Source organism: Ornithorhynchus anatinus, chromosome 20, assembly GCF_004115215.2.
Source record: "Ornithorhynchus anatinus isolate Pmale09 chromosome 20, mOrnAna1.pri.v4, whole genome shotgun sequence".
Lineage (NCBI taxonomy): Eukaryota > Metazoa > Chordata > Mammalia > Monotremata > Ornithorhynchidae > Ornithorhynchus > Ornithorhynchus anatinus.
In genome coordinates this window covers 8531796-8547621 of record NC_041747.1, presented here as the reverse complement: position 1 = coordinate 8547621, position 15826 = coordinate 8531796, and the positions used below count along the sequence as shown (strand labels likewise).

At 39.5% G+C, this 15826-nt stretch overlaps 1 protein-coding gene across 1 annotated transcript in view; it reads left to right on the top strand.

Moving 5' to 3' along the window:
• Positions 1-15826, top strand: part of FNDC3A (fibronectin type III domain containing 3A) — a 109181-nt gene that overhangs the window by 83191 nt on the left and 10164 nt on the right. The window contains 15 exon segments of the mRNA XM_016227645.3: positions 155-293; positions 3709-3762; positions 5978-5993; positions 5996-6035; positions 6037-6099; positions 6415-6589; positions 7293-7379; positions 8205-8343; positions 9679-9747; positions 10633-10751; positions 11778-11883; positions 11977-12152; positions 13222-13335; positions 14189-14338; positions 14430-14713. Coding sequence (XP_016083131.2) covers positions 155-293; positions 3709-3762; positions 5978-5993; positions 5996-6035; positions 6037-6099; positions 6415-6589; positions 7293-7379; positions 8205-8343; positions 9679-9747; positions 10633-10751; positions 11778-11883; positions 11977-12152; positions 13222-13335; positions 14189-14338; positions 14430-14713 — 1731 coding nt within the window.

The following is a 15826-nucleotide window of genomic DNA, read 5'->3' as shown; positions in this document are numbered from 1 at the left end:
TGTGTTCATATATGTAAATAGGTTGGGTAATGTTTCACTCTATATAAAACAGTCATGTCATCATTCATTGTAGCAGCTCAGCATTTGCAAAGTGTAATAAGTTCACGAATAGATCGTTCTGGTGGCTAATTCCTTGTTTCCTTTATTTCTATAGAGTTCAAGCAGAATGCAATTCCACGAAAGGAAGTCCTTCAGAGGCTGAAAGTTTTACCACTTTGAGCTGTGAACCTGATACACCCAACCCACCCAGGATTGCCAACCGGACCAAAAATTCACTCACCTTGCAGTGGAAGGTAGGCCATATCAAAAAATATTGAAGTCTACCTGATAACAACGTAAAGAATCACATTTTAAAATGTTTAGTTATTTGCAGTAGTTACCAAATGAATGATAAACAAATCTATTGGGAAAATATAGTCATTTTCTTACTCTTGCAGATTTTAACATTCTCCAGTAAGATAATTCCTGAAAGGAGTGAGATGTGTATTGAATTTTGCTTGGGTTGTCTAACCTTTCTCGCTGTAGTCCTCAGTTTATAAAGACCTGTCCTCTCCTTTTAAAAGAATAAAACACAAACATCCTTCAAAATGCAGAATTTTTATTAACACTAATAAGGTGTCTCCCTCTACCACTGAAAAAGAATACTTGGATTGTAATATGTGTTTGCAGGAAGTATAGTCAGACAGACCTTCTTAGAATCTAGCACAGGACATTATGTGTTCCTATTAAGTTAGTCCAGATTTTACCCAGGCAAACTGTGGCACTGAGACTTGCCCATACCATGCAGAATTTGAAAATGGAGAATTGCTTTTCCCAGTACTGCACGGGGCAGTAATTTCCTAAGGTAAATTTGGAGGGCAAGAAAGACCTACAGGACACCAGGACTTCCCTTTCCCCAGTGCCCAGATATGGTTGGAAAATATCCATCCTCTAGTCATCAACGTCTCCCCCATCCCCCAGTCTGTTTCCCTCAGCCCCGCTAGAGGAACAGCATGACTTAATGGATGGAGTGCAGACCTGGGAGTCAGAAGATCATGGGTTCTAACCCTGGCTCCAATATTTGTCTGCTATGTGATCTAGGGCAAGTCACTTCACTTCTCTGTGTCTCATCTGATTAGCTTGTGTCTACTCCAGTGTTTAGAACAGTGCTTGGCACTTTGTAAGTGCTTAACAAATACCATAATAATAATTATTATTAGTCTGAAGACAGTTTACTCTGAAGATGTGGGCCCTGTGGATTATGTCCTGTCAGAACCCTATTCGTCATCAGTGAGATGAAGCACTGTGACCTTGGGCAAGTCACTTTGCTCTCCGAACGTCAATTTTCCATGGGTGAAACAGAGGCTAAAACTTGAAAGAGCTGTTCAGAGGATTAATGTAAGTGCTTTTGAGCCCCTTAAATCCAATATGAGTCCAATATGAATCCAAAGGTTAGCCTAAACTTAAAGCAGTATGTAAAATAAGAAACATTTTTGAAATACAAACATGCTTATGATTTACAATGTCATATAGTGTTACCTTAACCAGTCATGCCATAATAATAATAGTAATAACTGCGGTATGCGTTAAGCACTTAGTATGTGCCAACACTGTTCTAAGAGCTGGGATAGATACAGGATGATCAGATGGGACACAGTCCCTGTCCCAGTTATGTCTCATGGTTCAAGGGGGAGGGAAAACAGGCATTTAATTTCCATTTTACCAATGAGGAAATAGAGGCACAGAGAAGTTAAGTGACTTTCCCAAGGCAAGTGGCAGAGCTGAGATTAGATCCCAGGTCCTTGGACTCCCAGGCCCGTGTTCTTCCCATTAGGTCATACAACCTGAGGGCTAGAAGAGAACCACTGAAAAACAATATGGGAGAAGCACTGGCATTTTAATCATATCAATCTTTTTCAAATTAACAGTTTAGAACTAAAAGGTATTTTTTTTTTTGCAAGGGATTGTATGTGTGTATAAATATTTATAGCAGAAGTTGCCTCCCTCTGGGCCATCACCTCCAAGCACTCTGGTTTAGAGACAGCTCCCTGAGGGTGATTACTTGGAAGGGCTGAATTGTAAGAGCGGTAAAAGCAGGATCATGGGGGGGGAGTAGAGGGAATGAGCTTTCTCTGTTGCTCCCCTCTCACTCCTGGGCAAAGCAGGAACACAGTTTCCCATGAGGAGAGATTAGGAGAGTGACTATTGCTGGAGGAATTTGGTCAAGGACAGAGATAGCAATGTTAAAAACTGGACAAGTTGGAGGACAAGGTAGGGACAGGGGCTGGAGTGGGAGCAGGAGCTACAGCTATGTGAATAGGAGGAGGGGCAGAGTAGAAGCTGCAGTATGGGAAAGGGCAGACTCTCTTTGACTTCATTTAGAACACAGACACTGACTGCCTTTACCCCTGCTCCTAATGCACGCCCTCTGTGATTGAACACCCTCTGTGGGTAAAACAGTATGCAGTATGCTTGGGGATCGACAGGAATAAAAGACACGATACTTGTCCTCAGACCTTATGGACTAGAAAGGAAAGTCGATACAAGTAAATGGGCTCATGTCATGTAATAGAAGTAAGACAAGTGAATGAATCAGTAACAAACCAACTGATTGATAGAGTGCTGAGAAAGGGAGCTAGTTCTGGTATTCTTCTCTCCTCCATATGTCCCAAGGGCTTCAGGACCTTTAGCTTCTCCAATTCCCATACCCCCTTCCCCTTCTGTCACCCACTCCTCCTCCCCGGCACAGTCACTTCGCACAGCTCCTGCCCCATATCCTCTAAGAGTAAAATGAGCAACAGTTGAAGGCTACTTCCTCCTTTCTCTTTCCCTCCCTTTTTCCTTCCTTTCTTACTTGGCACACTATGGGCTAACCCAATTGCTACAACAGCCCTGCCTCCAAGAGCTCTTCTATCTTCCCACTCAAGTTGGAAGGGCTTATTTTGGTACAAGGCAAACAGTGGAAACAGTTCCTCATCCAGACATTCTACAAGTAGATTGGAGCTCTAGTAAAAGCAGACTGTGTGTTAGGGAGCGGGGAGCACACATAGAAGCAGCATGGTGTAATGGAAAGAGCGCAGTACTGGTAGTCAGAGGACCTGGTTCTAATCCTGGCTCTACCAGTTGACTTCTGTGTGACGTTGGTCACTTTACTTCTCTGAACTTCAGTTTCTTCATCTATAAAATGGTGACTGAATGCCTGTCCTCCGTCTTAGAGAGGTGGGACAGGAACTGCGTCCAACGTGATTAACTAGTTTCTACCCCAGATTGTAGAACAGTGCTTGACAATAATAAGTACTTAACTAATATCATAATTGATTATGGGAATGCATTGGCATATAGGTGCATATGTGATCCTTCTCTTGGCTAAGTGAATGAGGGATGAGTGTACCTGTTTGTATATAGGCATAAGCAGTTCTGGGTCTGTGCGAATGCAAATGAAAAATAACAAAAAAAGTCTTAATCCGTAAAGAAAGGGCTAGAGAAGCTGTACATTACCCCAGTTTAGCTGGGTATTTCTACTAATCTTTTTTAAAACGAATGCTTTGCATAAACTGATTTAATGAGTGAATTATAATGGCGAACATATTGTATCTCTTCCTAAGTAGTTTTTTCTGTGTGTTCAGCATATGTTTTCCTTGAAGGTAAATGTGGATATGTCACTGTTAATACCGTAGAATAGTCCTTCTTATCACGGTTCTAATTTTCTTTTTTTTCTTCCTGTTTTAGGCATCTTGTGACAATGGTTCTAAAATCCATAATTATCTTTTAGAATGGGATGAGGTGAGCAACTTGTATCTACTATATTTTTATTCCACCAAATGTTCCTGATCATGTACCAGGCCTTAAGCAGAAATCCAGTTTTGTGGCGTTGAGGCCAGATAATATAAACTCCTCAGAAAAAATATGAAATGATTATGGTATTTCTTTAGCTTGTTTCCAAGGCCACTATATATACAAGGCAGCTTCCTGGGAATCCCAGCTCACTTTCAGTGTACCCTGTGTTCACTTGTACTTTGGTGGGTGGCATCTCATCCCTGGCAGAGTTCTAGTTTACACATTGCAGGTAGGATTGCAAGTTCTGCATCGTAAGGCAATTAATTGCCCCACAGTGTTTAAAACCAAGAAGTTCTTAGAGAGGTGCTGCTTTATTTTAGGAAAGCACCTGATTTTAAATTTTGGAGAAAGGTAGAAAACATAAAGAAGCATTTTGCCATAATATAAAACCGTGCTGTGGCCAGCACCTAAGACACAGCTAACAGTTCTCATTGCCCCATCATCTAGGATAGGTGCGATTAGCTGGTAAAGGTACAGAGAAAGATAAGCAAAATGACCAGGGAAATAGAGAAGATCCCACAGGAGAATAGATTGAAACAGTTTGGACTTCCAGCTGAAAAGGAGGACGTTGAAAGGGGATATGATTGAACCCTGCAAAATCTTGACAGATATGGACAGGGTGAAGGTGAATTTGTTGCTCACCACTGAAGCTTTAAATTGAGAGATACCACACGAGCAAAAGGAAACAGTTTTTCAACCCAGAAAGTGATAAGCATATGGAAGCTATATAGGCTGAAAATATAAAGAGATCTGTATATCTTTATTGAAGGGGAAGTTATTGGATGGTGCATATTGAACCATTAGGGTGGATGTCAAGGAGGGCAACCATCCCATCTCATTGTTATTCAAGCATCTCCTTACCTCTTTCAGAGACATTTCATGGCTGGATGGACCTTTCATTTGATGCAGTAATGGCATTATCTATGTACTTAGGAACCTATGTACTTAGGTTCCTAGTACCTATGTACTTTGACTTTCAAAAACTGGATAAACACTCATCTTTCCAGAATAAGCCTTCTGCATTATTGAAAGTTTTAATCCTGGTCTTATCTTACAGTCATTGTCCTTAAAGCCAAACAATGATAAGTCAGCATTTGACCGAGACTTAGCCTTTATGGTCAAGCAACCCAACCAACTGCTTAGGCCCCCAACCATGCTTCTTTCTAACAGTGAGTTATTTTGTTGCTGATAAAGTTAAGAAGATAGGCCAGGAAGAGTTTCACTGGCCAATTTCATTCTATAGATATGACATTTTCTTTTAGGGAGAAAGAGAAAGAAACTCAATCCATTCTTCCATTTCTTCAAAGACATTGCTAATCTTGGGACTTGCCAAGTTTGCTTAGCTGTTGACACTAAGGAATCTTTTTTTTAGTTTTTTTCCGTTCTTTTGCCTTAATCATATGTATTGAGTGCCTGTGTGCAGAGCACTGTACTGAGCGCTTGGGAGAGTAGGATATTCAGAGTTGGTAGGCATTTCCCTGCCCATAACAAGCTTACAGCCTAGAGGTATCACAATAACCTCCCAGCAAGGATACCACACAACTCAAATATCAAGTGGAAAAACAAATGGGGCTTGCCACTGCTTGGCTGCCATCACCCTCTCCCCCCACCAACAAGTACCCTTTTCTGCCAAGGCTGCCCAACTGGGTCGTGGCACAAAACCGTGCCCATCCCTCCTGCATCCCTCAGTAGCAGCAGGTGGCTAGTATTGTTGGTGATTGGGTGTGCAAGACAGTAGTAACTCTGTCTGCCACCTTACATGTACTTCCCCTCCTTTGCCCTATTTGAGTCAACACCCCTCTTCAGCAAATCGGTAACCCTTGCCTGACTACACCCATCACTTTTTTGGTCTGATCCTGAGACACAGCTTGTCAACCCGACCTTCAGTACCTTTTACCTAACCTTCCTGGCTGAAGTGCCCTTGAAGTACTAAGCTTAAATCTGACAAATCCTCATCTGGATTACTTTAAGCAATTAAATGAGAGACATTCTATCTCAATGATTATTTTGAGTTCACCAATTGTAAAAGTTCCTGGATGCTACCACCTTTTCTTGGTACTCATGTTTGTTTAGAATTTCAACTATAACACTGTGGGGAATATGAGTGATTTGCATTTTTAAAAATAATGTGCATAATATAAAATCAAATCATTCCTTTTAGGGAAAAGGAAAAGGTGAATTTGTCAGTGTTACAGTGGCCCACAGAAGCAATTTAGGATACAAACTATCACCAGCAATGGGTTGCAAATTTAGATTAGCAGCCAAAAATGACATGGGCATGAGGTAAGTAATATTCTTTTAAAATATTCAAAGATTTTAAATTATGACCATATATGTATATCACTTCGCAGTGGAGATTATAAATTGCAGGGGACCTTGAGGTAAATGTAACAGTAAAGTGTCACAAAATGACAGGTGGTAACACAATACTCTCTGAATTTGTAGGAGAAAAATAAGTATCTTTGTAAGGTTATTGATGTCATCAGCAGTATTCAGATTGCATTTTAGAGCACTCAGTGTTCATGATTATCGCATGTTGATATTTAGCTGGGAAAATATTGCTCCTGCTTTATCATATTCTTTTCCTATTTTTAACAGTGCCTTTAGTGAAGAAGTCCTATATTACACCTCAGGCAGTGCCCCTTCCATGCCAGCAAGTCCTACACTAATCAAAGCTGGAATTACTTGGTTATCCTTACAGTGGACTAAACCCTCAGGAACACCATCTGATGAAGGCATCTCTTATATTTTAGAGATGGAGGAAGAGACCTCAGTAAGTATGAAGACATGTCTTGAATAATGCATTGGATACCAGGATCCAATATTTTAAAGTATTATTCAAATGCAGTCAAAAAATGTGGTTGATTTGGTATAGGTCTTGCAGGAAATTTAAATAAAAACCTTGCCAAGATCATTCTCCTTCACCACACTCCTAAGCTCCTGGAAGATTGTTGCCATTCGGTTTTTGAAGGGGAAATTGGAGCTGAATCCCCAGTGACTGCAGGAGGGGAGAGCTCCACCTTTTAGGGCAGAAGGTGAAGTTCTACATAGCTGTCTTTAATTTTCAAAGACATTATTTCTGATGGGTGTGCAGTTTGGCCAAAAAGACTTATATGTGACATTCCACATAGAGACCATGTAAAAATAGTCTTTTGTTACGCTGCTGTGTTTGCTGCTCTTGGAAAATGATTCTTGATGTCCTTAAATCCTCAGTGCCTCTCCTCAAGGAGAACACTCCTTCTTCTGGCTGTAATATGCCAGACTGATCTGACTTGGCATTTGTCTCCTAAAGGTCTTCTGCTATACCACATGGTTTGATGCTGCACTTCTCTGTCAGAGTTACAGATTTCTGCTCCACAAGGCATCATTTGGTCAAGGTTTCTCATGTATGAGGGGTAGCCCTCCTGCCGGGTAGTAGAGGCTTCTAGTTGGTAAGGAACCAGATAACAGCTTTCCTGTAATTTTACTTTTTCCAGGGATATGGTTTCAAGCCCAGATATGATGGCGAGGATCTTGCCTATACCGTGAAAAATCTCAGACGAAGTACAAAGTATAAATTTAAGGTAAAATTTATGTTAAAAAAAAAAAAAGTTGTGTTCAGAGGTCCAGTAGAAGTGAATTCTGGGCCCACTAGAAACGAATGCTCCAGTTACTGCTTCTCTGGAAAGAATAAATAATTGGCTTTAGTAAAGATCTTGAGAAAGGAACTCTTAATTTTGCCTTTGAAATTGTACTCTTTTGGGAATAGCATGTCTTCCATGCTTGCCAAAATGGTCCCACAGCTTTCGTGTTTTACACCTCCTTGGTCTGTCACTGCCAACTGGGGATTTTGTAGTAATGTGCTTGCTCTCAGGATCATGACCTGCTGCGCTTTTCTCGCAGACTTTGGCTCATTTTGTGGTCCTCAGACCTTTGGCTTTCTGGTCTAACTTGGGCCAAAACTCTCAGTCCAACTTTGGGGCAAGTAGAAATGGGATTGCTCCAATTTTCGGCAGCCCCTCAGGACCTGGGCAAGAGTGAGATTGTATTAAAGCATCCCATGGTGTTTTGGCTGCTCCATCAGCCTTTGGCTGTTCCAAGAGGAACTGCATTTCATGGTCTGCAATGTGAGATCCCTGTCATAGATCCAGACCACCTCCACTGCACTTGATCCCTTCAGGGAGGGTTGCTCCGGGCAAGCTGGGATGATGGTGACACGGTTCTCTGGGGTTTGGAGCACCACAGCATCAACCAAGAGGAGGCAACAAAACCATTGAGCTGTAGCCACTACTCCCTCTGGAAGTAAGCTACAGTTCTGTCCAGCTTCGCTTTTGATTTCTGCTGCCTGCTGCAGTTTATTCTAGCAGATATTCAATTTGTAAAATTTTGGTTTTATTTCTTTTTAATAGGTCATTGCTTATAACTCAGAAGGCAAGAGCAATCCAAGTGAAGTAGTAGAATTTATGACATGTCCAGACAAACCTGGAGTACCTTTAAAGCCATCAGTTAAGGGAAAGATACATGCACAGAATTTTAAAGTTACTTGGGGTAAGGTGTTTTCATTCATTTTTGTTTGATGTTTTACTTTATGTTGACAGTTTCCTATTTTGAGCATGAACTGAATTTCTGAAAAACCGTTATGAAACAGCATCATTACGATAGTTGAAAAACAGCATGACCTAGTGGAGAATGTGGGACTGGAAATCAAGACCTGGGTTTTAATCCTGACCACACTACTTGCTTGCTATGTGACCTTGGGCAAGTCCCTTAACTTTTTTGTGCCTAAGTTGCCTCATTTGTAGAAGGGTGGCAGTTTAAATACCTGTTATCCCTCCGCCTTAGACTGTGAGCCCCATGTTGGGCAGGGAGTGTGGCTTGTATTTAACCCAGTGCTGAGTACATAGTAAGCATATTTAACCCAGTGCTGAGTACATAGTAAGCACTTAAGAAACCTCATAGTCATTATTATTATTACTTTTCGTAATGTTTGCAATGAAATAGTTGATCATCCTCTTGAGTACAATTAAAGAATTATGATGTTTAGGGTCTAACATTTCTCCACAGTCCTATTTAATCAGAAACAGGGAGAGATAAAAAAAGAAAAGTTAAACTTCTCAGAGCCTTAAGGATATTGGGTATTAGAGGAGAAGGGAAAAAATGTAAAAAAAAGTGGTGGGGGCTTATTGGTGTGGGGAGGACATATAATCATTTTGTTATATGTGCCACTGTGCCCAAGGGAAGAAGACAGGAATGTGGCATCAGCAGAAAAATTGTGAAAAAGGCAAATGTAAATCCTTTTAAAAGAAAGACAGACTCCTCATATACCCACACAGCAGAGAGTTACCCCGCGTGCCCTTTATCATGCTCATTTCCCCATTAAAAAACTGTGTTATCTTTAAGATAAAAATGTTAATTAAATTTCCTCTCTCTCCATCAAAGTAAAACCTATTAATGTCTGTATAAAAAATAAGTGACTGAATTATAATCAGGTAAATTTGAGACATTGATGATTGTACATGGAGCAGAATGAAGAGCATAAACCCGTATAATTACTTCATCTTCCTGAATTCGGTCAAAGGGTACGTAGATACTGGGGAGTGGGAGGAAGTATAGAAATCAAAGTGAGTAAGTACCTTCAGTCTGGAAAATGGACAATATGAATCACACTTCATTTGTCCAGTATCTTGTGACACTAAAGGCTTAGATGTGGAACCTTTCAAACAATCCTCATATAATTCCTGTATGATTATCCAACAAACTGATTTAATTGCATTGCCGTATTACCAGGCTTTTCCTTAGGACTTGATTGCTAAAATAAAATGTCTCTCCATTTTATTGTTACTTATAATGTATTGTGCCTAATACGACATCCTTTTCTGGTAGATCCACCAAAAGACAGTGGAGGGGCAGCCATAAATAAGTATGTTGTGGAAATGTCACATGGCTCAAATGGTAAGTATGATTTTTCAGAATGTGTGTGGTGATAGTAGGTAAATTTATGCTAATTTCCATTGCCACCTTTTAAATGGTCTTGTTTTTACTTATCTGTTTCACTACCTACATGATGCAAGGAGGAAGTCTTGGATTAGCAGTGAAGACTCTTTGCAAGTCAGTTTGTGGAGTTGAATTTTTCACCCAGTTATTTGGAAGGAAAATTTACCATTCAAAATTTAACTCCCAGGAAAACATTCAGGGAAACTCCTAAACATAAATAGTCATATGCTAAAATTACCCTGGTAGCTTTTTTTATTTTTTTACCAAACTAGTAAGGTATCAACTCTAAAATACAGCACAGGTGTCTTTGGCAGCCCCTAATTCCAGAAAATTACTTTTTTTCTGTGTACAAATAAGAATGGCTTTTAATTAATTATGGTGGACTCTTTACAGTTCTGTTTTTTTCCATTGCTTTAACCTTCATGTTATTACTGGACCAGCAAACCCATTTAAAGTGCCTAATTAAAAACAAATTGCACATCTTAAGCCAAGGCTGCCCACAGAAAGAGATTTCACTCCAGCACAATTTCAAAGCCTTGTCTAGGAAACTGGAAATGTAAAGAAAATTAGATCACTTCCAGGAAGCTCTAAATAAGCTTAGAATTGTTTTTGACAAATTACCCAAACACTGGTTTAGTGGAGCTAGGATACCTGCTGTGTCTGTGATACCTGAACATGAGATACTAGACTGTGGTTCACTGCACATCAATTCTTTCATTCATTCAGTAGTATTTTTTGAGCGCTTACTCTGTGCAGAGCACTGTACTAAGCATTTGGAATGTACAATTCGGCAACAGAGGCATTCCGGGCTCACAGTCTAAACGGGACTTCTTGACTTTACAGGCAACAAATGGGATGTAATATACAGTGGAGCTGCTAGGGAACATCTCTGTGACCGACTGAATCCAGGCTGCTCGTATCGCTTACGTGTATATTGTATCAGTGATGGAGGACAGAGTGCGGTAATGTTGCCTAACCCATATGTTCATTAAAGAGTACTCTAGTACAAAGTTTGTAACAACAGCAAATGAAGGACTGATATGATTGACTGTTTTGTGAAAATAGCAGAGGTTTGTCATCTTTTACCAGTTGGAATATTGAAACTAGCCACATCATTTTTCATTATTTTATCATTTTTCCACACAGAGAAAATTTAATAGTCTTAGATAACAGGGATTACTGTATTGACACTTTAGGAAAATGTGAAAAATCAATACAAAAGAACTTCAAAAAGTGTATTTAAGTTATATCTAAATCTCTTCTAACACCTGTAGATTCTGAAATAATAAACTTTTTCATAGAGACTTAGAATCGGATGTCTCATCCAGGGAATATTCAAGATGCTATGTTTGCCATTTTGTATTTCATTTTCTGGATGCCTATTTCAGTTCTGTCTTACTTTCAGAGAAGGTGGGCTATTTTATTAGCAGTTATCTACTTTTTCCCCCCATTCCTCTTCCTTTGAATCAGTATGTATTCAGTTCCTACATTATGCAAAGCACTGTTATAATACTAGGCACCTGCAGTTTGGGAAACAGGGAAGATGTTTCTTTAGGGGTGAACTTGAAACTTGTGTCCCTTTTAATAGACTTCTCTAGCATGAATGGAAGAAGAATTTCTCAAAGATTCATAATTTACTATGTCTCCAAAAAAGAACCTAATGCAATTAAAATACAAGTTTTGAAACTTTTAGAAGTGGTATTTAATGAATGCAAATAGCCTACAGAGCAAGTCACAGAACTGTGGAAGTGGATATTGGCTTAACCAAGTGGGCTTGTAAAAAATCTCTTGTTACCCAAACAGACAGTTTTGTTAAAATGAAGAGCATTATCCTCTTCAAATTATAATTCCATATTTAGCATTCTGACTTATACATGAAGGGAATGTGTGGAAACAAAATATAATCAGCAAACCTGGGCTGCATGACTCAACTCAGAACATAATCATAATCACTTGCTGAGTGTGTTGGGATTTGTTTGATTTTGCAGGTATCTGAATCTTTACTTGTGCAGACTCCAGCTGTATTTCCTGGTGTATGCCTGCCACCTAGACTACAGGGTAGACCAAAACCAAGGGAAATACAGTTACGATGGGGTAATTTCTCTTTTGGTTATAAATTACAGTAAAGTATGTTGGAAAATGTGTACCATTTTGAAATTCCACCGGCTTTTAACTTTTCTTTTTCAGGGCCACCTCAAGTTGATGGTGGAGCACCCATCACCTGTTATGGTGTGGAAATGTCTCCTCTAGAAGTGGATGAACCCCGAGAAGTGTACCAGGGTACTGAAGTGGAATGCACCGTGAGCAGCCTTCTCCCTGGAAGGACTTACAGTTTTCGATTACGGGCCGCTAACAAAACTGGGGTAATAAATCCAAGCCAATTTAGCTATTTTCTCTTTCTTTGTGTTTAACCATAAATGGTGCAGTAACATGCAGAACTTAGTTAAATGACTGCTGCCCTTAAGGATCAGGGAAGTGGCATGTCCTAGTCGCCAGAGCATGGGCCTGGGAGCCAGAGGGACCTGGGTTCTAATCCCGGTGCTGCCACTTGTCTGCTCTGTGACCTTAACTTCTCTGTGCTTTGGTTACCTCATCTGTAAAATGGGGATTAAGATCACGAGCCCTCTGTGGGACAGGGACTGTTCCAACCCGATTATCTTGTGTCTACCCCAGCACTTAGAACAGTGTCTGGCACATAGTAAGTGCTTAACAGATACCACAATTACTATTATCATCATCATTGTCAGGATTTATTGAGCACATGCTGTGAGCAGAGCATTGTGCTAAGAGCTTGGGAGAGTATATAATACAACAGAGTTGGTAGATACGTTTCCTGCCCACCAACTGTAGAGGACTGTAAGATGATGTCGGATTGATTTAATGACGGAAAAAGATCATTACTCAGAATATAACTAAAATTATCATGTATATTAAGCTTCCCAACTGATTTATTCTGCATCCACATCTTTATTTTTATTCCCAAAATCAGTTTGGTAGAAATCTAAATCTAGTAAATGTTTTGCATTAATTATCAACATTGTTTAAGATTAAATCTGTTATTTGATTGAAATACCAAAATCCTAAGGAAATATAGCAAAATAAGTGAAACTTTTAAGTCCTCCACCTTTACTCTAAAGTTTAGTAAACTCTTTATTGTATGGGTGTCCACATCACTTTAGTTGTCCATTTTAGACCTTTCATACAGGTTTTTAAAAATATATATTTAGATTAGCAGTTCCTTAAATTTAGGGAAACTTGACTTTAACCCTGTGGCATTATGACATACTGTTGCACATTCTTAAAGCTCTCAAGTATTAGTAGTCATATTTTTTTTTAATGAATTTGACCAATCTTTATTAAGATTAGTCTGAGGAAAAAAAAGATTTGTTTTTAAAAAAAGATTTAAGTTGTCTTATTTTGGTTTCTTTGAAGTTTGGACCATATTCAGAAAAATGTGAAATTTCTACAGCCCCTGGGCCACCAGATCATTGCAAACCCCCTCAAGTGACATGTCGATCTGCAACCTGTGCACAAGTGTTTTGGGAGGTATTATTACTTTCATATGCGTTAAATGTGTATTTCAGGCCTTTTTCTAACTACAAGAATGTCTGTATAAAAATTGTGTTGATATTGCTGATGGTTTTCCCAGTGTTTTTGTCCCTCAAAAATTCTTCATTTGGATTTGTGGGGAGGATGTTCCATCTGTTTCTGCTACAATATAAACACTCTAAAAAGACCATATTTTCTGGAATTCAAAGTTGGATAAGGGTAAAGGTCCAAGAAGGGGAGGTGAGAAAATTATAGGCAAGGGAAATAGAGATAAACAGAGAAAGCACAAGGCAGGCACAGTGAAAGAGAGAGGGCATAGCAGAGACATGAGGCAGTGTAAGATCAGGGACAGAGGAGATAACTCAGTTCATAGTGAGCATAGAGCAGTAAGGAAGCTGGGATTTTAGGGAAGATGTAGATTTGGGAGAAGAGTTTCTAAGAGATAAAACCCCAAGACCACCATTTTGGATGTTTTCAGCCCTGATTGGACACACTGAGAATCTGTCAGAGACCTAGAATAATTGAGACTAGGTACCTGTGGAGAGGGAGATGGGTCCAGGAATCCTCTCAAGTCTGTGACAACGATCATGTTAATACAGAATCTAAATATCTAACAGCAGGGATGGTTATTTTTTCTTTTAGAATTGTGTGTCTTGTCATTCTTATTGTTTCCTGTAAAAGGAATTGCATTGAAGTGTCTAGTATTTCATTTAAAGATATTTGTCATTCAACACATTTTGCCTTGATGCAAAATGATTTGTTTTGTTTACACTTAGTGTTTGTTTTTTTTAAATAACATTAACATAAGCAGTCCCAAGACTTTAATTCCTGTGTGTTTCCTATTTTTAAGGTCCCTGTTAGTAATGGAGCAGATGTCACTGAGTATCGTTTAGAATGGGGAGGAGTTGAAGGGAGCATGCAAATATGTTACTGTGGGCCGGGTCTCAGTTATGAAGTGAAAGGACTTTCACCAGCAACCATCTACTATTGCAGAGTCCAGGTAAATGGGTTCAGTTATTGCTGTAGTCTGCTCTCATGTCCTGTTAAGGGAATTGCCATATCTCACCGGTGTTTTCTTTGCCACTGTGCAGGCGGTGAGTGTTGCAGGAGCAGGCCCTTTCAGCGAAGTAGTTGTATACAAGACTCCAGCCTCTGTCCCTGCTGTTGTGGCCTGTGTTCAGGGGATAAATGAAGATGAAGTGGAGAGTCCACACTATTCACCTTCCACTTGCCTTGCCATAAGCTGGGAAAAGCCCTGTGATCACGGATCAGAAATCCTTGCCTACAGCATAGATTTTGGAGACAAACAGCCTATTACAGTCGGGAAGATTTCCAGCTATGTTATAGACAACTTACAACCAGACACCACGTACAGGTGCACTTTCAAAGCTCTGAATAATCCTTAACAGTTCACATGTCAAAAGAAATTATCAGTAAGGTTGATCTTTCTTACTCCTGGTTTAAAATGGCATTTTTCTTGGAAGAAAGAACACTGACCAGTATTCACCCAGAACTTCAAAGCTTGTTTTTCTTGTCATCAAACACGCAGGTTTAATTTCAATCCTAATATTTTGAGTCTGTTCTTTATTCAGCATCAAAAAATGCTCTTTTAAAAGTTTTAAAATGTCTGAAAAATTTTGATAAAGATATTCTTTTTGAGCCTACTTTCTTTTAGACATTTTTCTGCCCTAAGAATTTTCATTTTTTCCTCTCTGCTGTCTTCATTTGATGTCAGATCAGAAATCTCTGAAAAGAGCTGTGCGGTTTCCTCTAGACTTATTTCTTAACTGATTCCTCTCTTCCTGGAATGATTGTGGAAGAGGTGGGAAGGAAAGGGAATGGACAATATGCACTTTTCTTAGAGCCTCATTACCATTTTCCTGGTACTTGCCATCATAGAAATAGTTTCTCCAACTCTTTTATATATCGGGTCTTACCACTGAGGCCCGTTCCCGGGCAACTAGCCGGCTGGTCATACACATAGATGACTACTTAATTATAGCATGTCCGTCCATTCAGCAAGCATCTTTTCTTCCTAACGGTCATTTTCTCAGAATAGAGCTATTCCAGAGGATATGCATTCCTAAGCATCTCTCTGCCCCTCCTCCATGTTTCAACCTGTAGTAGGCCCCTATATTAAAGTGCTGCCATTAGAGAAGACAAATTTTGGAGAAAGTAGGTAGATAAGAGTGAGAGTGCTTTTTAGGGGTTTTTTGGGTTGTTTTTTTTTTTAGGGGTCTTTATTGATGTGCAATTGAAAAATACATTTTCATAAGGAAACAGTCTTTTTAAATGAGAAGGGTCCTGTCTCAAATTACAAATGTTAGCAGGGGAGTCATTGCAGAGAGCTGGGTTTGCGTACACCGTGCACTCTTAAGTTAAGGTCAAAGCACGTGTTTGTCATCTTAGTAAACTTAGTAGTGTTGATGACATACTTTGCTCATAAAACATTTTAATCTGATTTTACAAATCCAGGGTTTTTTTAATC